This window comes from Astyanax mexicanus, chromosome 8 (genome assembly GCF_023375975.1).
Source record: "Astyanax mexicanus isolate ESR-SI-001 chromosome 8, AstMex3_surface, whole genome shotgun sequence".
Taxonomy (NCBI): domain Eukaryota; kingdom Metazoa; phylum Chordata; class Actinopteri; order Characiformes; family Acestrorhamphidae; genus Astyanax; species Astyanax mexicanus.
The window spans coordinates 31025123-31046427 of NC_064415.1; the positions used below are offsets into that span (position 1 = coordinate 31025123).

At 37.5% G+C, this 21305-nt stretch overlaps 3 protein-coding genes across 7 annotated transcripts in view; 1 reads left to right on the forward strand and 2 right to left on the reverse strand.

Annotated features, from left to right (window-relative positions):
• The window catches only part of map4k2 (mitogen-activated protein kinase kinase kinase kinase 2), a 43007-nt gene extending 42115 nt beyond the window's left edge, over positions 1-892 (reverse strand). Inside the window, exon 1 of the mRNA XM_022678254.2 lies at positions 612-892. Coding sequence (XP_022533975.1) covers positions 612-704 — 93 coding nt within the window. The 5' untranslated portion in view covers positions 705-892. The remainder of the gene's footprint in view (positions 1-611) is intronic.
• Positions 893-2124: 1232 nt separating this feature from the next.
• On the reverse strand, positions 2125-14651 carry men1 (multiple endocrine neoplasia I). Of its 3 annotated transcripts, none has more exons than XM_007255708.4 (11): positions 14545-14651; positions 13349-13432; positions 11453-11924; positions 10298-10506; positions 9264-9392; positions 9134-9174; positions 8921-9008; positions 7714-7850; positions 5388-5523; positions 5070-5243; positions 2125-3421 (listed from the first exon to the last, which is right to left on the reverse strand). In XM_007255708.4, the coding sequence occupies exons 3-11, from the start codon at positions 11886-11888 to the stop codon at positions 2900-2902; spliced, it is 1872 nt and encodes a 623-aa protein (XP_007255770.1). In that variant the 5' UTR covers positions 11889-11924; positions 13349-13432; positions 14545-14651; the 3' UTR covers positions 2125-2899. The 3 variants fall into 3 exon arrangements, with proteins under 3 accessions (XP_007255770.1, XP_049338842.1, XP_007255771.1); XM_049482885.1 differs by having other exon boundaries at positions 14539-14624; XM_007255709.4 differs by lacking the exon at positions 13349-13432 and having other exon boundaries at positions 14545-14648.
• A 2944-nt stretch (positions 14652-17595) lies between these two features.
• rtn3 (reticulon 3) overlaps positions 17596-21305 on the forward strand; it is a 28206-nt gene continuing 24496 nt past the window's right edge. The window contains exon 1 of one of the 3 annotated variants that reach the window (XM_007255706.4): positions 17596-17927. In XM_007255706.4, the coding sequence (XP_007255768.3) occupies positions 17834-17927 (94 nt within the window). In that variant the 5' untranslated portion in view covers positions 17596-17833. The remainder of the gene's footprint in view (positions 17928-21305) is intronic. The other 2 variants (XM_015607449.3, XM_015607450.3) reach the window with 2 other exon arrangements.

Sequence of the window (21305 nt, forward strand, 5' to 3'; positions counted from 1 at the left end):
ATGGCTGAAATAACAAAAAGATGCAGAACTTTCACAAACAAGTTTTAATTAATCAATATTTGGTGGAATAACCCTGGTTTTTAATCACAGTCTTCTCCACCAGTCTTACACACTGCTTTGGGTTTAATTAATGCAACTCCTGGTGCAAAAATTCAAGCAGTTTAGCTTGAATAGTGTAGGTTTGATAATTAATTGGATTGCGTGTGTTTGGAGCACAGAAACTCATAAAACCTGTCAAATGGGAGTTACTGTAAGAGCAGGGTTCAATCAGAACCATGAAAATATTTGTGTGTGTGTGTGTGAGATGGTCAGTGTTCTCTCAGAGGAGGAGCAGTGTGTACTGTTGGGCTATATTTTTGGTCTTAAAAAAGCCTTATTACGTAATGTAAGAGCTGAGTGAAATTACTGCTTATACTAAATGTTAGACAAACAAAACAGCCAGACTGACTTACTGCAATCAAACTCTTCAAAGCGATCTACTAAAACTAAAACAATCCTCAGATATATAAAATCACAGAAACTGAAGTGTGTTTATTATGGAGCTGATCATGTCCCTCACACACTGGCATTAATGTTATTAAAAGTATGAACTGGAGTTTCGCTCCTCTCACCTTAAAAACATCCCCGTAAGTTCCGTTCCCGATCCGGTGAAGGATCTCATAATCATCCAGCGGGTCCAGGAATGAAACTCCGATAGTGTTCATATCAGCGCTTCTCTTCAGGACTCTGATTTAGCACATAAACATGATTAAACCCAGCGGAGCAGATCACAGGAACAGCACATCCCGCACAGAAATCTGAATCCACAGTGTGAACAGAGAGAATCCGGGGAGATACAGCGAGTTTCTGCTTCACACAGAGCGGCGGCGCGGAGTCCCACACCGCGCGCGCACACACAGCCCTGTCCGAGCGAGTCAACGAGCCGACTCTCATACGAACAGGTTCTTTTCAATAAACACCTGTGCAAACGATTCACAGGTTCCTGCTGAATCAAAACCAACAGAGCGCGCGCGACAAGCTACAACATTTATATTATATTATTATATTAATATAATAATATTAATAATAATAACAATAATATTTATTATCATTACAAGAAGAAAAAAAAGAATGTATTATTATTCCTTTGCTGCAATCACATTCATCCAACAAATCAGTTAATCAGCAACCACATCTTGAGCAGAACTAGTTTTATTTAGTTTAATTTTTTTTACTTTTTTAAATTTAATTTATTTGCTCCAATCACATTAATCCAACTATTGGGTTAATTTTCAAGCATCTCTTAAGTAGATTTTTTTATTATTATTTATTTTTTATTATTATTATTTAGCTGACCTTACCTTTACTGAATTTTACAGATGAGCTGGTGTGACTGGGATCTTGAGCAGAACTATTGTTTTTTTTATGATCAAGCCTGAAAAAAAAACCCAGGAAAAATTCCAGCCTGTTCTTCCTTTTTTGATCTTGTTAATAGTGTCTTTCTTATTCTGGTAAACCATTTATATGTTTGTTTATTAAGTCTTCTGAGCACATTAGGCTCTGATACCTTTGCTCTTTTACTCTTTACCCTCTGGAGGTTTTTGCTGATGACACTCACAATATTTGTACCATCAACTGCTATGATTTTTCTTGGTCCACCTGTTTAAAATGACCAACTTTTGTTCTTTAGGACAACTCCAAATGGTTGCATTGGACATAGTAATATTCATATTTTAATGTCAAACCCAAATGTTTGCAGTCTACAGTAAAAATAACAGAAATGGCTTTACTGTTCCAATATATTTGGAGGGAACTGTAACTGATAGAAACCCCACCCGAGTAGCATGATTTACTTAAAGAACTTAATGAACCACACTAAATTTAAAAGTGAAATTTAATAACTGTTACTGTATCACAGAATCATATAATATAGGATGAAGCTCTTGATTTTCTTAGTTGTGTTTTTTGTGTTGTACATTGGAGTGTAACTTCATTAAAGAGCTGAATTATGAATCAATAAATCTTTTAACTGAACATTAGGTTTAATGAATCATAAAGTTCAGAATCGGATTGAGTAGACAGTCCCCGTGTCACATTAATTAGAAGAACTCACAAAAACTCCGAAACACTCTACTAAAACCCAACGAATTTCAGAATGTCTTTATTATAAACCAAAGACCATTCAACATTGATCAGAACAGAGTGGTAAAGGCCATTCTACAAGCTTACTGTCCCTCAAAAAAGGACACTTGCTTTAACGAAATTCGCACTAAAGGCCTCCTAAGAAGCAAAAAAAGCTTCAAACTAATATGGCTGGCAATGAATAAGAAGAAATGAAAGCAAGCACAGCAAAGACTAGCATGTGTCACTTGTCCATACATGCTAATGTAAACTCTGTAACAGTTTACTGGGCTGAACAAAGATTTCAGAGGCTTTATGAAAGCAGGCTATCAAAGGGAAGAAAAGAAAGAAGAAAAAAAACAGCATGTAAAACACGACTGGACTTTGGTGTGGTAACTTTACATTTCACTTTCGCCACTTAATTGAATTATATAAAAATAAGGCATCATAATTAATCTCTAACCTTACAGCAGAATTTTCCAACTCTAGTCCTGAAGGGTCACAAGACAGTTACGCGTTTATCTAGTTAGAAACAGTGAATGACTTCATGACATTACAAAATAAACAGCAGATGAATTTTGTGAAAGTTTGGAACCACTGTAACTGGTGAACCCCGCTTTACCGCAATTAATCAAATCAACAGTCAGTGTTGGTACAAGATGGACAGCTTAGTGAACCAGCACTGGTTCCCACCTTCAACTTGACAATATTTGTATCCTACTCCATGAATGAAGCAAGCTATAGAGGTCGATTTGAGGTGAAACTAAGCAGAAATCAAATTCTTTAAATAAAGAACTTCCTAGAGAGTCTTGCGAGGGCGTTTCATGAAGGACAGGGTGTAATCCCCGGAGGCTGTGGGTTTCTGCCTCTTCATCTGGACCTGTGACTGAGCGGTGAGCTGTAGTTTGATGGCGCTGGAGTTAATCTTGGCTGCAGAAAGCAGCTCCTTCATGCCCTTCATCTTCTCACTGTGGAAAGTAACCAGTGGCCCACTAGGTGCTGCCACAGGCTGAGGAGAGGAAGGTGCTGGACCAGGGGAAGGAGGTTCATTCTTTCCATCAGTCTCTTTACCACGAGCTCCAGCTGAAGATCGACGACGGCCTCCTTCTCCCCCCACTTTTTTGGGCTGCCCGGGCTGGCTAGGCTGGGCAGGTGGAGTGGCAGGTACAGGCCCTGCAGGTGGAGAGGTTCCTGCTTGTTCTTCAGGTTTGGACTCACGCCTCGGGCCTCTCCTGCGTCCCTCACGAGGGTCATCGCTGGACTGATCATCGTCTTCCTGCGGTTCTGCCTCTTTGGTGATAATAGCCACTTTCTGTCTTATCTGAAAAATTATTCAACATAGTACAGTTTAAGCATTTAGCCTTGCAGTAAAGCAGAATAGTCACAGAACACCACTGTACTGTGCACTGTGGGTGGTAATGCCTTCTATGACGTATTCCCAGGGCATAAGTGACACTGAGGTTCAAGGAATATAAAGTATCTCCACAACTTCAGAAATGTAATATCCTATCCATCTGGCCCCCACTATGAGACCTCATTCGAACCCCGATAAAATACGTTGGTTTGCCGTGAGTTGGCCAGTGTTCATACTCACTCATAAGATAACATCTCTCAACTTATACAGGTGTGGGCATTTCCAAGCTGTCCAATGAGGTAGTACTTCATGATCATTCATGATCAATTCAGTTATTGTTTATACAAAAAAATATAATGTGTGTACAAAAGAGAAAAAAAATAATTGGTGTATATTAAATATAGGGATGACCGCGATCCAATCACGTGATCAGAAATTGGGGCCAAATAGGTATTTTTCAAAGGATCAGGAACAGGTGGAAAGGATCTGTCTCACTGATTTATTGAAAATGTAACGTTCCTCCACAAGTTAAAAATATAGGCTGTATTGCATGCATTGAGAATACCAATGCTGCAATCACACAGCACTGCAGTCAATGACAAGTCTCACATGTTGAGTGCGCTAGTGGCCACTCACGCTGTTCATTAATACTGATTTATGGCAGATTAGCACAAAGGCTAATCCAGCATGCTAACTCTACCAATCCAGCCGTTCGCTACTTTCACCCACTCTTCCTTTTCCCCCAAACTCTCAGCACACATCACTGTGCTGAAGACTTTCAGTCTCTCTATCCGCTTGCTCTGACTACCAGCATTTTTTAGTTTGTTTATTAAAAAAAAAAAGCATATTTAATTTAAATAATTTACATGGCTATGCTAAAAATGATCATTTTTGACAACATTATTAAAAAAATTTTATTATTAATGTTAAAAAAAGACAATATGGATGTACTCTTTTACTTTATTTTTACTGCACTGGCAAATCGGAACATTTTTTTTAATTTTTTTACAAACTGAGCTCCACTGAGTTTAACTCTGTTTCTAAATCATACCTTTATGTATCTTTTTTGCCAAAACATCTATCTACATTTGGTTCTAAATATGGTTCTTTTGTCAATTACTTAAGACATAGTATTTCAGTAATCATTTAAGCCAAGTGTTGTTTGGGCTTTAAAAAAAAAAAAAGTATTCCATTAATGATCAATAGAACCAACTCATTATTAATGATTTCCTAAATCATCAACAGTGGCAACAAACGTCTGCAGTGACGTGAGAATGGTGTAACTTTCTGACTTGAATGCACAAACAGTGCTACTTATAACCTACTTTTCTCAGTATGAACTTTGAGCTACTTTTTCTTACTAAAGCAGAATGGCTGTGGCAGAGGCCAGTAATACAAAAATAGAGTAAAAGATGAGAGCTTTTTAAACTAGCTCTCAAAGCCCAGTGAAGTGCTCCGACATAAATAAAACTGTGATGAAGTGATGAAGACACTCATTCTACAGTATGTATCTGCTTTAATGGTTGTGTAACTCAAACCATATTTTAACTGATTAGCTCATTGACTTTTATAGCTGTTAATGGAGTAGAGACATGAAAGTCTAATTTGGGTTTACCTGCGCATCAAATCGACTGAGAGACTGAACGAGGTAGGTGGCCCAGCCCACATGAAGCACAGGTGTGGGACTTCCTTCTTCCCACTTACAGATTCCATCATAGAAACGCAAAAGATGTGCAAAGCATTCTGGGTCCTGTAGGGCAGAGAAAGCTGCAGCCTGTCTTGGTTGGTCCTTCAGAAGGATGGAAAATGAAAACAGTTAAAAAGCTGTAGTTGAAAACCACAAGTTGTATTAAATGTAAAGTGAAAAATACAACAAAAAAAAACAACAACTAAGAAACAGTGACTATTTCTGGCTCGGATTTTAAGGAGTTACCTTTTCTGCTCCCTCAGTGCCCTCTCCTCCGCTTTCAGCAGGACCAGCTGTCTCTTTAAGCAGTGTGGGAATGACGTCATTAGCAATGTCAAAAAACTCCTTATAGATTTCCTCATCCTCTCGGCAGTAGTTGTAACTGAGAACAAACAGGAGATGATGCGTGTTGTAAATCACTATTTTCTTCCCCAAGTTTTCGGTTCAAGGTTAACACAAGGAGCCCTATTGTAGCGATCTACAGGCAAGCCATCAACCGCGCACTGCACATCTTGATTTAGGGCTTATTAGTGTGTCTTTGGTATCTTTCTCTTAATTAATCGCGGGTGTGTTTTGGGTGTAATGTGACTTGCCATTTCTTTTAAGAGCCAGGTGCACTCAGACTTTGGATTGCTACATAAATGGCGCAGCTTCTCAACAGAGAAAACTGACCTGCAGGACATTTCTGGGACCAGCCACTTTATTTAATATTCTGTTTATTGTAGTTGTAAAAGTTGGGTTTGTGTGTGTATGTGTAATGAGCGGTGTACACGCAGCACATCTGCTTTGCCAAGATAGGAATGAACGTTTGAAGGTTGACTGCTGTCAGGGTTTTAATCAGTCAGTGGCGCACCTGTGTTATATGCCCTCAAGAAGCAATACACCAGAAATTTACCTGAACACACTGAACAGGTCCCACTGGGTGGCGAGACCTGTAAAGCTAAGCTAAGTAAACAAAACTGAGTGTTCTGGTAAGCGAGACCAATATTAGCTAGCAGTTCGTCCCACATAGCTTGTTTTAACATGGTAAAAGTCCAAGATACTCACCTCAGAACGGCGAAAAAGAGATAGAGCTTAGCGCGGTTAGCAGCTAATGCTAATACTACTCCAGTCTCAAGTCTTAGTGCTGGAGAACTAAACTGAAACTCCTTTATAATGCTGTACTTAAAGCAGAGGGGCTTTACTGCTCCTTACAAGCATACATATAGCGCACAGGATTATAAAGCGCACTGACGATTTTTGTGAAATTTAAAAGATTTTAAGTGTGCCTCACAGAGGAAAAATTACGGTGTATGAATTAAAAAAAAAATACAATACATACATGGTTAATACACAGTTAGCAGTTTTAAATTAGTATTTTTTTAATTTACAATGATACTGAATACTGCTGGATTTGGCATTTAAGTAGCAGACATTTATGTACAAAAAAGGATTCAATTGGGAAAACATACAGCAATTCAGTTTGAGAAAGTGAGCAATAGCTGATTGTGTCCAGGAGGAACGGGAAACAGGAAGACAAGGAAAGGGAAGTGTTTGGGAGGGAATGAGCTGTGTTGGGTGTGTCCGGTGCAGATATCCTTCAGGACACAAGGACATGACATATAATTATTTTTAGTTCTTCAGTCTGTGCTGCACATGTTTACCCTGAGTAAGGTGCAGGTTGTTTACTCCTCGGGGATTTCCCCGAGTCAACGCTGGACCAAACCTTCCTGCCATTGAGGATGACTCTGCACACTGGAAATAACTAACTAATCATGATTTTACAATTTTACTCGCATTTTCAGTCTTAAAACATTGAATTTCTTAAACAGCTGCTTGTATGTGATACAAAACTGAGCAGAAATCAGATGATGGTGCAGTTGCAGCACAGCCAAAAACACCTGGGATTTACATGCTCCACAGTAATAACAGTCTTTGGAACTTTAATGCCACCTTGTGCAAAAACTGCACACTTACAATCATCACTGTGCAAACGGCCAGTACTGCCACCTGCTGGAATTAAGAGGTAAAGGACCAATTGAAAATTACAAAATACAGCAATGGAGCACTTCAGTTTCTATTTATAGGTATATGTTTGTTTAAAATGAACATTGTGTTTTTTTTCTATAAACTACAGACAACATTTCTCCCAAATTCCAAATACAAATATTGTCATTTAGAGCATTTATTTGCAGAAAATGAGAAATGGCTGAAATAACAAAAACGATGTAGAGCTTTCAGACCTCAAATAATGCAAAGAAAACAAATTCATATTCATACAGTTTTAAGAGTTCAGAAATCAATATTTGTTTTTATTCACAGCTTTTATGCATCTTGGCATGTTCTCCTCCACCAGTCTTACACACTGCTTTTTGATAACTTTATGCCACTCCTGGTGCAAAAATTCAGTTCAGTTTGGTTTGATGGCTTGTGATCATCCATCTTCTCTTGATTATATTCCAGAGGTTAAAATCAAATAAACTTATCATTTTAGGTGGTCTCGTTTTTTTCCAGAGCTGTATATTTAATGAGATGTTATGGATTTGTCACTATGTTTGTGGTACAAATCAGAATCACAAACAGCTGGACTTACTCTTGCATAACAGAAGCAGCTTCAGCCCAGGCCCCCAAAGCCTCCCGCACGTTTCTGTGTCTGTAGTGGTATCCAGCCAGGTACATGAACGGATAGATGTGCTCGTTGTTGTAGTACTTCTTTGCCGACTCCACAGCCTTAAATGACAACAAAATGGACATGCAGTTAAAATGCCTGAAGAAATGCTTAGTTTAAAATGTGTAAATAATTTTAGGGTGTTAAAATTAAAGCTATTCTGAGTAAACGCATAGAGATTTGGGCTGGACGATGTGGATAAAAAAAAATATCTTGATATTTTTCTCTGAATGGCGATATGCGATATATGGGTTGATATTTTTTCATCCCATGTTTCAGATTTTTTCTTTTTTTTGTTCTAGGTTATATCATTAGCAACTATACTAAATTATACTAATTCATTTTAAACAACAAATGTTTTAAAAAAGGTTTTTATTTAAATGTTTTTTCTCACTTTAAGTAGCTTAAAAACAAGGGACACAAAAATACAGACAAAGGGCCATCTTGTAGCATCTAGGAGGTATTGTTAACATGTTTTCAATAAAACCATGCAAACATACTTTTTTTGGTGTATTAGTTCAAGCAGACTGTGTTGGTCTATTGTTGTGGAGCATCTTTTGCTCAAGTGGAGATCAAACAGCTGGTCTGAGGTACACGATCAGGTCGAGGAGGTAAAAAGAGGCCGGGCAGTTTGCTTTTGCTGTTTTTGCAGCTATAGCTGCACAGCTGCACTAAGAGATGTGTGGGTACAAGAGTGAAGCACGTAGAGCATGCGTAAAAGCAAAAAGAAGCATGAATTCTGACCATTTGACCATTGACATTTATGTTGCATGTCCATGGATCAGATATGTATCTGATTTAAGACCACATTTAAAAAAATATATTTGCACGTTCACACAGCCAAGAAAAAATCAGAACTGAGCCACAGGCTGGTAATGTGAATATAGCCTAACATACCTATATAGCAACTTTCCAGAACCCATGGACCGTATCAAATCACCTGACACAGAAGACTCCTCCCAGATGGGGACTTGAACCCAACACCCCAGAACTGAGAGGCAAGCGTTTAACCACTGAGCCACTGTGCCTCTCAAAATGTTTAAGTGTGTGTGTGAGCTGTAGAGATCAGGCAATTAAATCCTAAAACCTTTTAGAAAGCTGTTTTTTTCTGACTGAAGCAAAGCAGTTGTACCTTGAGATGAATTGAAAGTGGGTCCCCCTTCCCAGACATAGGTTCCTGATCTTCAAGGTCAGCCAGAGTGCCCATTGACATAGGATATCTGTAGGAAAAATGGTTTACAAAAACAAACAAACAAAAAAAAACAGTTAGCAGGAGCTAATATGTCAATTAGGCTTAATGTAACATGTCTGCAATTAAAGAATATAAAGGGTCTTTGGATTGCACCTCTCCAAGTCTCCTCGCTCATACAGCAACCAAAGCAGCCTCTGCAACACAAAAAGAGGGTCAGAATACAAACCCCACTGTTAGGGTATCTTCAAAAATAGCAACTCTTGTCCTAAATCCAATGTTTCACCTGCTGAAGCTGCAGCAGCTCACTGCTGTCTGTGTGCAGATCTAAAGAGGGGTTGATGGCACAAACCATAAATGCAACCTCCATATTACGGTTACACTTCATGTAGGAACCTTTCAAATACAACCAGCTCTGCAAAAAGAGACACAGAACAGCCAGTTAGATGATAAAATAAAATAAAAAGTATAAGAAATAATGCATTTCCTGCTTTTGTTTAAGTAACTGTTCCTACTGGAAAGGTTTCCTATTAGATTTAAGAGCATTGCGGTTTTGATTGCAATCAGCTAAAAGATGTCAAGATGTCAAAGATGTCATGATGTTGGATGCTCACGAGCCCACAATATCCCTAACTCATCCAAAAAGAACTGGATGGAGCATGATCATTTCCAAGAATCCAATTTCACTGCTCTAGAGCTCAATACTGTGGGGCTTTATACATCTTTAGGCCATGCCTGGCATTCTGTATGGTGCCAAATATTCATGTTTTAGTCCTATTGTACTGGCAATTCTTGGTCTAAAGGGCTAGCTGAATTAACTCATTGAAGCGGGTGTCCACAAACATTTGGTGATTTGGCCATTTCAGTTAAAGGAGAAATCTGGTGTGAAATAGAGTACAATGAGTATAATGAAACATGATAACAATTGCAAGCCTTTTTTAATAAATAGCCCACCTCTGTTATTCGACAAAAAATTGTACTCATTATCATGTTTCACTACAACCCAAGACCATTTCACACAGGATTTCTAATTTAACTAAAATGTTGACACTTTACCAGAATCTTTAGAAGCTTTAAAACAACGGTTTACATAACAATTTCCACACTATGCAGTCCATGAGTTATAACACCTCATAGACTGTAAAAAAGATGGACGCCGGGTCGTCATTCCCATTCATTAACGAAAATGAAGCTAAAATCTTCCGCCATGTTGAGCGATCCTGATACCCGAGTCTGCGCAGTAGAGACCAGAGGAGGGAGAAAGACTGTGGAGAGACAGCCTACTCATTTAAATAACCCCGCCCATGAAACACCTCTCACCCTCTCATTGACTCCAGCTGTGACAGTCTGGCCTCTTCGGTCTTCATTGCCTTTTCCATGCCATGTTACTTCAGCAGTCTCCTCACCCCCTTTGCCAAAGATCACCCAGGCATGGTCCTCAGAGAGCGCCAGGTGGACATCCTTGAGTCCCAGAACTTGACACGCAGCTACCACTGCAAACGCCACGCCAGAACTGTCCAACTTTGTGCCTTGGCAGAAAGACAAATAATAATATAAATAAAAGGCCCTATCTTACACCCTGTGCATGGAGTGTTGCGATGCTCATTGCTATCAGTATATTTTTAAGCAACAGTGCTTGTGAACAGATCTAAGCTGATGGGCGTGGTGGTCTAAAAGTGAGGAGTGTTCAGGTAAATTTCGCGCGTATTGCTATCTTGGTGGAAGAAAACACAGGTGCTTATTTCACTTTATGTCCAAAACACACCCATGGTTAATTAAGAAAATTAGTACATGATTTTTGCATGTATTGAGCAGCACAGGGCATATTTTTTGCATCCTTATGATACAAAAAACACACACAGACACACACCCCCTAAATCAAGCTGTGCGCAGTTGATGGCTTGGTGGTAGATTGCTAAAATGGCAACATGGTGGCATTCACCTGCCAACACTGGGTCTGGGGTTCAAGTCTCTATCTGGGTGGAGTTTCCATGTTCTCCCTGTGTCTGAAATTGATTTGTATTTGTATGTATGACTGTGTCCAGATATGGATAAGAATATCCTGGGTAAATGCTGTAGTGCCCGATGCAGTCTTCCAGGTGGACGGTTGTTTCCGGTTAAGAGTACGCTGTGTGCTATTGGCTACTGCTTCTTGTGTGTGGATGATTGCTGAGTATGAATGGTTCTGTGTAAAAAAAATGTAAATTGTAAAGCATCCTAGGGTTTCTAGTAAGGTCTACATAAGTGCGACTTCATTCATTCATTCATTTACAAAATAGTCTTGGAAAAGAAAACCTCTTGGCATTTAAAATACAATGTAAACTGGTAAAATCCCTCCAACCCTTTACTAAACTGGAATTCTAAACAGTAGTTATCATTAAAAGTAAAATCACTAAAGGCATGTGAACATTTTATCCATGCCACGTCACGTAGCTAGAAAGCAGCTTTCTTCCCATTTCACACAACATAACTTACCTGTTATGAGACTAAACAGCGACTGAATGTGGGCTCTGTCCTTGAAGTACGATCGGCTCAGGCTGTTCCAGATCACATCCGACACCTTCTTGACCAGCTCCCTACTCGATCCACCAGCAGGCTTTCGGTACATTGACAGGTCCACTGCACCACGGATCTGTGCTGTGAAGCGTTCATGAAGTGCAGAAATTAACCCTAGCTCTACAGTGGGGAAGCAAGAGTTAAGACAGTCTCCTTTCAGAGGTTCAAAGCGCACGCCAGGCACGTTGAAGGGAACCACCCGGTTGACAGCCAAAAAGTGCTCCACAAAGCCCAGGACCAGAGACAGCAGGGCCAGGTCTGGCTCAGGGTTCGCCAGCTCTGCCTCGAAAAGCTGCACAACTCCATCGATGCCTCTGAGGGGGAAGTGCTTCTTCTGAGTTGACCGGAGCCCCATGGTCGGGTGCTGAAGTTGAGGTTCCTCTGTAACAACCTTATGCACACAGACAAGGACACAAAAAAGGTTTACTTTTGTTAATTATAATTTTGTTTCCCGCAAGTCAGGACAAGAGAAATTTGACTTCTAAATGTACAATAAATTCGGGTGCAGCGACTCTGAGTGCAGCTGTGTGTTACTTACAGCCACTTACTAGACATGTCAGAGATAAAGTTGTGGAGAGGTTTAAAGCAGGGTTAGGTTATAAAAACATACATTCAAGTTTGTGGTTGTAAGGTGACAAAATGTGAACATTTTCAAGAGGATATTTAAACATTAGTTATATTTTAATATTATTGTCTGTAAGTTTATTGTCCGTTAAAGGAGGGTAAATGCGTTATTATATGATCACCATCAGAGATGTATAGTACAGAAGTAGATCTAGTACCGTACTAAAGTACTAAAATGCTGTATCTGTATCTACTGGAGTATTATGTCTTCTCCTTCACCACATATTTTTTAACTCTGTACATCTTTTATGTGCTGCATCATTACTCATTTCAATTATACAAATGTTATGAATCATTCCAAACCCACATTATCACTAAAGCCAGAGCAGCAGATGCACAACACTGTCACTGGGTTTGATGAAGCTCCTCATCATTAAGAGAATCAAAACTAAAGACAAAACTGCTCCCATTCTGCCTTTCGCTCTGAGAACTTTCCACTGCTTTGTTTAATAACTACGTAACACGGTACTGTACCTTTACTTTCAGAACTTGAGTAATAAAGTTTAGAATAAACTACTTGCAATACTAGTATGAACAATTTTGAATACTTTTGTACCGTATTTCTCAGGCGCACCAGATTAAGGCACACTATCAATAAACGTCTATTCTCTGGTCTATTTTCATACATAAGGTGCACTGGATCATGGTGGCTAGCCACTAGCGGTTAACAGAAAAAGCCACCCAACAGCGCTAAACTAAGAAACCCTGAGTGTGCCGGTAAGCCAGGGCGATATTAGTTCTTATATTAAAACAATCTCTTGTTTTAACATAGTAAACGTGCCGGCAGTCTGATGTTCTCGCCTCTGAACAGCAAAGGAGCTAGCTCTGGTTAGCAGCTAATGCTAATGCTGCTCCAGCAGTACTAGCCAGGATTAGCAGCAGGTGATAGCAGCTGATAATGTTCACCTCTGGACAGCCAAAGAGCTAGCGCCTCACACTGTTACTGGCTAATGCTAATAATGCTTTAGTCTCAAGTCTCTGTGCTGGAGAACTAAACTGTCCTTCAGCAGCGTGGCTTTACTGCTCCTTACATCCTAACTGGTAAAATTCATACTTAAGACGCACTGACTATTTTTTATTTACTTTTATTTAAATGCATATAAGTGGCACGTGAAATGGCTAACTGGCTATTCTCAATTGCCCCAAAGGGGTGTGTGGGTGTGGGTGTAAGCAGATGGTTGTATGCAGTACCCTGTGACGGACTGGTACCCTGTCCAGGGGGTGTTCCTGCCCTGCACCCAATGATTCTGGGTAGACTCTGGACACACTGCAACCCTGACCAGGAAGAAATTATTGTGGTGAATGGATGTCTATTTGGTAACTGCATGCAAAGCAAGCAAACTGTCTTAAATTAGTTTATTAGAAAAAACAATCATTTTTGGTAAAATATGCCAAAAATAACTGTTCTAATGACAGGTCTGCACACATGCTAATGCCATGTGTTTCAGAGCTGCCATTAGCATTTTGTAGCCAGCTAGATATCCCAAATCTTCTAGAAAATGTATAAATACAAAGTCTTGCAGCTAGTCAGGTAAGATTATATTAGATTATATAATTAGGTTAGCTAACAGATCTGTCCACGTGACAGAAGAGCACTAATCTATAGGACATGTTTGCCTAACATTTGGCTAAACAAAAACTGACTCACAGAAAATATCACAGAACATTATAGATAACTCAGCAGTTTTCACAGTGTTAGATCATGTTTCTGTGACTAGATAAGTCTAGCTAAATATGAAGCAATAATATTTGGCAGGACACGTGGAAACCCTTCTGTAGCCAGTAAACTGAAGGGAGGGACAGAGCTCCTCAGCTCCATTCAGGTCAACTATTACCAGCTAACTTAACCCGAGGATAACGATGCTACTTTAATAGAATCATAGACACGTTAACGCTAGATAACCTAGTAGATAGTTTACTAGTTATCTTATAACCTTCAACTGTCGATTTTAGGCATTCTTATCACAACTAACTAGGTTAGCTTAGTCCTTCAAATTCGCTAGGCTAGCTAAACTAGCTTAGTAAACTACCTACTCCAGTCCTATCTCGGCTAGTTTTAGCCAATAGGACAACCTAGCTAATCTACATCAAGCTGATGAAACCGCTTTTAAATATGTGGTCATATACATGTAAGACTAGCGGTTAAAGTTAGCTAGTAAAAAACTACGCAGCAGGCTAACCTAGCTAGTCCTCCATTCAGGGCTAACTAGATTAGCTATGCTAGCTCTCCTGTAAACCTGGTACCCGAGCCAGAAACGACACCATACCAGTATCACACAGCGAGTTTCAGTCTATATGAGGTTAATACAACGCGCTGGACCGTTTTCCCCGCTTTACAGTGATTATTTTTATCCCCTATTCTGTTCTAAATCATTTCTCACCCACACCTTTGTTGAAAATTACGTCCACATGCTTTTGTTTTGCTGCTCGCTTTTGCCGCGCAGTGTCAGGGACTCTACCCCACACAAACATTCAATCTATAAACATTCCACTCAGAGACACACTCCTCTCTACATAACACAGACCAGTCAATCCACATCCTCTACATATCCGCTTCACCGAGCAGCCTGCGGAAGTACTAATGCAACGCCTCCGTAAACAACGCATTCTGGGAAATGTAGTACGCAGCGCGAGGGTTTTCTGTCAGATCGCATAATTATTTGAGGGCCATTCCACTAAATGGGTGCCATTTCTGTCCCCAGGAAATCACTTGTATAAATGTGCACACAAAGTAACTTTAAAATACATTTTGTTAATATGCATATTGTCTTGTGTCTTGACCGAATTGCAAAAGTAAGATATGTAATTAAGAAAAATAATAAAAACTACTTAAAACACAAAAAAATAGCATTTGTTACCTGTCCCCACTCTCTAACTATAAATTTACAATGAAATATATATATTAAAATTCTTCAGAGATGTATTTTTGTTTTTGCATTGTTGCTTAAAACCTTGTAAAACAAAATAAGTAAAGCTGCCTGAGATTGACCAGTACAATTTTTAAATAGTTAAATTATGTGTTATTTGATTCATAGTTAAAACAAAATAAAAAATAAGCAAATGCTTGGTGCAATTGTTTTTTTTTTTTACAGTAAAACATTATCGTTATTTATGTTTAACGTATATTTATTGCCTATTAATGCAGAAGATAAAATCATTTAGCTACTACTTTGCTATGTTTACATACAGCGGTGTCACCTATAATCATTAGTCTAAGAGAAAGTGGTATATTAACGAGTGATTTTAGATAAATGTTCAGTAATACATTTCCAAAACACATAAGCAATAACTGTATGGAAAAACTGTTTCAAGGAGTACATTTTGATGGAACAAGTGTTCTATTCTTTTAACTCAATATATAAATTCTACTTTTAAATGTGGGACAATCTTTAATTCTGATTGTCATAGCTATGTAACATTTCATATATATATATATATATATATATATATATATATATATATATATATATATATATATATATATATATATATATATTGATTGCTTTATTTATTTCATAGAATTATTTAGTGCTTATAACACTTGTGATTATTTTGTTTGGTGTGCTGCCAACAAATTTCAAATTTGTTGAAATCTATTAATGTGGTATTTTCCTAAAGTTTTCCAACTTAATTAGGCACCTTTTTGAGTCATGCACAGTGGTGTAAAGAAATAAATCATATACACTTTACAGTCAGGCAAAAAATTATTGTTTTGCTGTTTTAGATGATGTTTTGAATAGGTCAACTGAAAATACATGATTGAGAATAAAACCTAATTTTCTTGACTTCTATTAAAACGAAAAGGCTTTTTCTTTTTGGAGATACAAGAGGTTATCAGTGTTGCATTACTTCAGCCCTATTCCTACAGAACATTTAAATTGAGACGTTTCCATAAAAGTGGTTCACTAATAATTGAGCTGTTAGTAAAAAAAAAAAGCTGTTAGTTTATATAGACAGCCAGCAGACGGCGCTGTTGTACAGAAACGAGCTCTATACAGAACGGCTTCTGTACACGTGCAGTATTACATAATCAGCTCCAGAACATGATGTATAGTAAATCTCTTGTTTTTGGACACGGACTGTTTACTACCACACTGTAATTTAGCCCTACTTCTTGAATACTGCATTCAAAATAATGTTAGTCCTACAAAAAGTGGATGATGGACTTTTTTTGGAGATTTTTGGAGATTTTATTACCACACATCAAGTCAAGATAGAAAATAATCTAAATCATCAGTACTGATTTACAAACAGAGCATGATGAATGGGTTCAAAACCTTTGAACCTTTGTCAATAAATTGGTTTGTTTGTTGGCTTTGTGTAACTTCTGAAGGCACATTAAAACAGAACTGGAATGTGAAAGAAATAGACTTTAGGATTCTCCATAGGATTTGTCCATATAATTCTGTTTTAACTAAATACTGTGAAGAGAGTAATATTTGTACCATTTTTGAAAACTGTGATAAAACTTTGCACACTTATTTAAGAACTGCAATGTGGTCTCCAATTTTTGGAAACATATTTGAGTGTTTATTGTGTATGAATGTTGATTATAACTTTGATCTTAGAGACATAATTAATTTTTTTAAAATCAATTTATAATTTTAAATAACTGTCATTTGTTTTGTTCTTGCTACAAATTTGTGTCCATAACAAATCTGAATAATAAAAAAAGGGTTTGAATAGATCATAAAAAGTCTTAAAATGGATCAGCGATATAGCCACAAAACAATTCTGGTATTTTTGTGATAACAGTTAAATATTTTTGGCATTTTTTTAGTAATTTCAAGAATATACGACTGCAACAAAATATATTAAAGTTTTATTTACTGTAAAAATAACAGTTCAGTAGAAATAAAAAACAGAATTGTTTGTCCATTTTGGAAATACTTACCAAGACTCTAATTATGTATAAAATAAATCAACAAAATAAATATGTAAGAAAACTAAAGTTAAAATAATGTAACAAATTAAATCTACTAAAACTAAAGTGCATTTATAACATTTAGAGAAATAGCAAACAATACATACATATATATATATATATATATATATATATATATATATATATATATATATATATATATATATATATATATATATATATATATTACACATATACATATACATTACATATACACATATACAGCTCTGGAAAAAAATAGGAGACCACTTCAGTTTCTGAATTTGAATAAAATATACATTGTTCTTTTATTTTATAAGCTATGGACAACATTTCTGATGAGAAATAGCTGAAATACCAAAAAAAGAGGCAGAGCTTTCAGACCTTAAATAATGCAAAGAAAACAAGTTCATAATTATAAAGTTTTAAGAGTTCAGAGAACAATATGCCTTCACAGTTAGTGTTGCAGAATTTGAACAGAGGTTTTTAACACTGCCCCTTTAAGCGCGGGCGACCTCTCACCCCAATAAACCGAGCCAGTTCTCTCTCTCTCTCTGTGTGAAGCTGGTGTACCCGCCCTATTTCACCACCACCACCTCCCATCCTCCTCAGCACAGTCGAGAGGCTTCACCTGCACGCTGATCTCTCAGCTCCGGCTCAGCTCTAGGGAAATAATAATCTGGTGAAGTTGGACAGTTCAGACAGAGGACGGAGATCGTTTGTGAATCGTAGCTGCAGCCTGAATCGCAGAGCCCCGCAATTACAGCAGAAAGATGGCAGATCCGATTACACAGTCCGCTCAGATTTCGTCGTCGCAGGGACTAAACGATGGACACCCTGCAGCGTCCAAAGACTCAAAGTTTTCCGGTAAGATGCGTTGAGTGAGGGGTAATCGACGGGAATGCTTATAGTTGGAAAACCGTTGATGTGGAGCTGGATCTTTCCGAGCTGAACCAACTTATTCGAATTTTTCGTTCCACCTTAAATAGCGCAGCCGTTACCACGGCAGTCTCGTCCCTCTGCATGTACACTGCCGTAGTGTCACTGCTGAAACTGTTAAGGTGGAACGGAAAAATTGTATTAAGAGCTGGACGAAGGCTATGTAACAGCAAACTTATGAAAGGCTGAGTGTAGAAGAATATGTGAATCAAATTATGTCACAATTCAATTATAATAATTTGTTTTGACTGTCATATCTTACATTTTGTATTTTTAATTTAGTGTTTTATTTAACAGCTAGCCTAACTTATGTATAAGTTATTCTATTCCACAACATGGCTAGTTAGCTAACGTTAATAATAATAGTAAAACAAAGCTGGCTACTGTGTTGTGGTGGTGGTGGTGCTGCTGCATTAGCCTATTTAACTTAACTAGCTATTTAGTTAAGTTAGCTAACGTTAACCTAACTAGCTAACTAACGTTAGTTAAGCTAACCTAACGTTACCTAACTAATACACAGCTTAGTTAAGTTATCTAGCGTTAAATAACTAGTTAGCTAGCCTCGGACTCTCGGGCTCCGGGAGACCCAGTAAACGACTCTCTGAAGGTTGTCGTCCTCCATAGCTGTGACCTAACTTTTAATTTTAGGACCAGGTTACAGAGAGGGGACTGTGGCGGCCCGTTTTGGCTGGGCCGCTGGGGGCGTGTGGAAATGGCTGTGCTGCGGCTCCGCTGTGATCTGCAGTGCAGTGCTACAGCAGCACAGCCGACCCGCAGCTCTTAAAGGCGCGGGTGTGTTTTTACGTTCAGCACGGCGCTGTAGAAATGGTAAACAAACGGCACGCATTATCACAACACTACAAAACACCATGTAGTCAGAACTCTGCCCCTTTACACCCGAGATTCTCCTTTAAAATAACGTTTTCTGTGTTTTAATGAACCTGTGCAGACTGTAGTCTGTTATGAAAACAGAGGAGCATGGCCTCGACTACAGAGTGAAGGCTGTGCTCTTGGTTCAGTTCCAGGCTAGCTGAACTGTTTAATTCTCCATTATAAACGGAGAATTCGTTTCCTATGGCAAGACATTTCTGCCTAAACTAATAGTAGTATCAGTGGGGAAATCTTATTTTAGAGATTAGCTATGGGGATCCGAAGATATATATGTATATATACAGCTCTTGAAAAAAACAATAAGAGACCACTTCAGTTTCTGGATCAGTTTCTCTGATTTTGCTATTTATAGGTATATGTTTGAGTAAAATGAATATTGTTGTTTTATTCTATAAACTACAGACATTTCTCCCAAATACCAAATAAAAATATTATCATTTATAAGAGCATTTATTTGCAGAAACTAAGAAATGGCTGAAATAACAAAAAAGATGCAGAGCTTTTAGACCTTAAATAATGCAAAGAAAACAATATATTCATAAAGTTTTAAGGGTTCAGAAATCAATATTTGGTGGAATAACCCTGGTTTTAATTATAGTTTTCACGCATCTTTGTGTGTTCTCCTCCACCAGTCTTACACACTGATTTTGGACAACTTTATAATAATAATAATAATAATATTTTATTCATATAGCACCTTTCCTGAAAACTCAAAGCGCTTAACAACACAGCCATAGACAAAAGGCATAGTGAATAAAGACAAGCATGCATACAAGCACTTACACGTAACAGTGCAAGTTTGATGGCTTGTGATCATCCATCCTCCTCTTGATTATATTCCAGAGGTTTTTAATTTGGTTAAATCAAAGAAACTCGTAATTTTTAAGTGGTTTCTTATTTTTTCCCAGAGCTGTATATATTTCTTAAAATATCCAATCTAAGGATTAATAAAGATTTGACTAGTCATACCTAAACATTGAAAATTCGAGCTAGTTTAGTTGTTCAAGTACAAGTCAGAAGTAATCTACGGATATGTGGGCTTGAAACTTTAACTAAAGGCCCTGTAGTTTTTACTAGGAAAAGTAAAAATGCAATTCTTTATTATAAGCAAAGCACTTGTGGCCTATGGCAAAACATTTCAGCCTAAAATAAAATGACACCAGTAACCAGTGATCCATGTATTTGCCTTTTAGTTCTTATTAATAGCAAATGTTATTTTAAAGATTATCTATGGATATTTTTTGCTACTAATGATACCAGATCGACAGATTGGTAAAGACAGTTTGACTAACCGTACCTTACAGTATAGATACCTGGAACTCGTTTTGTGTTAAATAATTCTAACTATATGTAACTTTAGTTTTTACTAGACTAATAAAAGTGTAAATTTAGAGAAGAGAAATTAAAATTCCATGTAAGTCAATAGTAAAATTTGACTAATCAAAATTGCATTAAGGATTTGACGTCCTGTTCTGATAAATTACACATTTATTAAAGGACAACTTAAATTTGAGTTTTACTAGTAAAAACTGCATAATACAATTTTTAATTTAAGTTGACTAGTAAAAACATGTATTGCTCAACTTAAAATATGTTTAATCAAATCTTGTTTTATTTGTGTTTTCTGAAATATATGTTGATATATTTGTATTTTCTGTGTGTAGCTGTAGCTGTGCGTTTTTGTTTTGTTGTTGGTCGTGAGAGCTAATAGAGTTAATTAAACTCAAATGGGTGTGTGCACACAGGAATTCTGGACTGATGCCATTTGCATTCATGTGTTTTCTTCTTTTTATGTATCTGTCGGTGTTGAGAGATTTATAGAATGTAGAAATGTGCTTCATTTATTATTTTAAATAATGAAAATGTAAAAATTGCAGACATTTCACCAACATAGGACGGCATTTGGCTCATCTGCAGTTTAAAAAAATGCTGTACACAAACAATTATCTACTATAATTATGTGTTTGATATGCTGTACTTTAAGTAGTAATACACAGTTATTTCAAGTGGCCAAGACTGGACCAGATGGTCAGACTAACCCTTACTTACTATGTCTTTAAGTCTCAAAAACCCTCTGTCACAACATATTAAGGGAAAGAAAGCCTTCCACTAAATACTGCAGAATCTGATCGTTTAGCATTTTATTTAAACAAAGACAGCTCTGATTATTTTATGTATGTTCTGTATTGCATCATCAACACAGATTTGATAAGAGTTTGGCTCATCTTGCACTTCACTTCATTTTGCAGATAAGGGAAGTGCAAAAACATTTATTGAAGGTTTCCAGAACCAGCTCAGCAGAAAATAATGTTAAAGAATTTAGTTCTACAAAGCCCAAAAATGTTCCTTTTAATTTTTGTATCCTTTATATCTTTCTCTCTCCCTCGCTCTCTTCAAGTCTGTTTACACCTTGCA

What these genes read in the sequence shown, in the direction of transcription:
- men1 (XM_007255708.4), bottom strand. Translation starts at nt 11,888, where the DNA reads ATGGGGCTCCGGTCAACTCAGAAGAAGCACTTCCCCCTCAGAGGCATC. An exon ending in GCTGCTTCTGTTATGCAAGA is followed by an intron (nt 5,524 to 7,713) that starts GTAAGTCCAGCT and finishes GTTTGTTCTCAG; the next exon opens with TTACAACTACTGCCGAGAGG. An exon ending in TCAGTCGATTTGATGCGCAG is followed by an intron (nt 3,422 to 5,069) that starts GTAAACCCAAAT and finishes ATAATTTTTCAG; the next exon opens with ATAAGACAGAAAGTGGCTAT.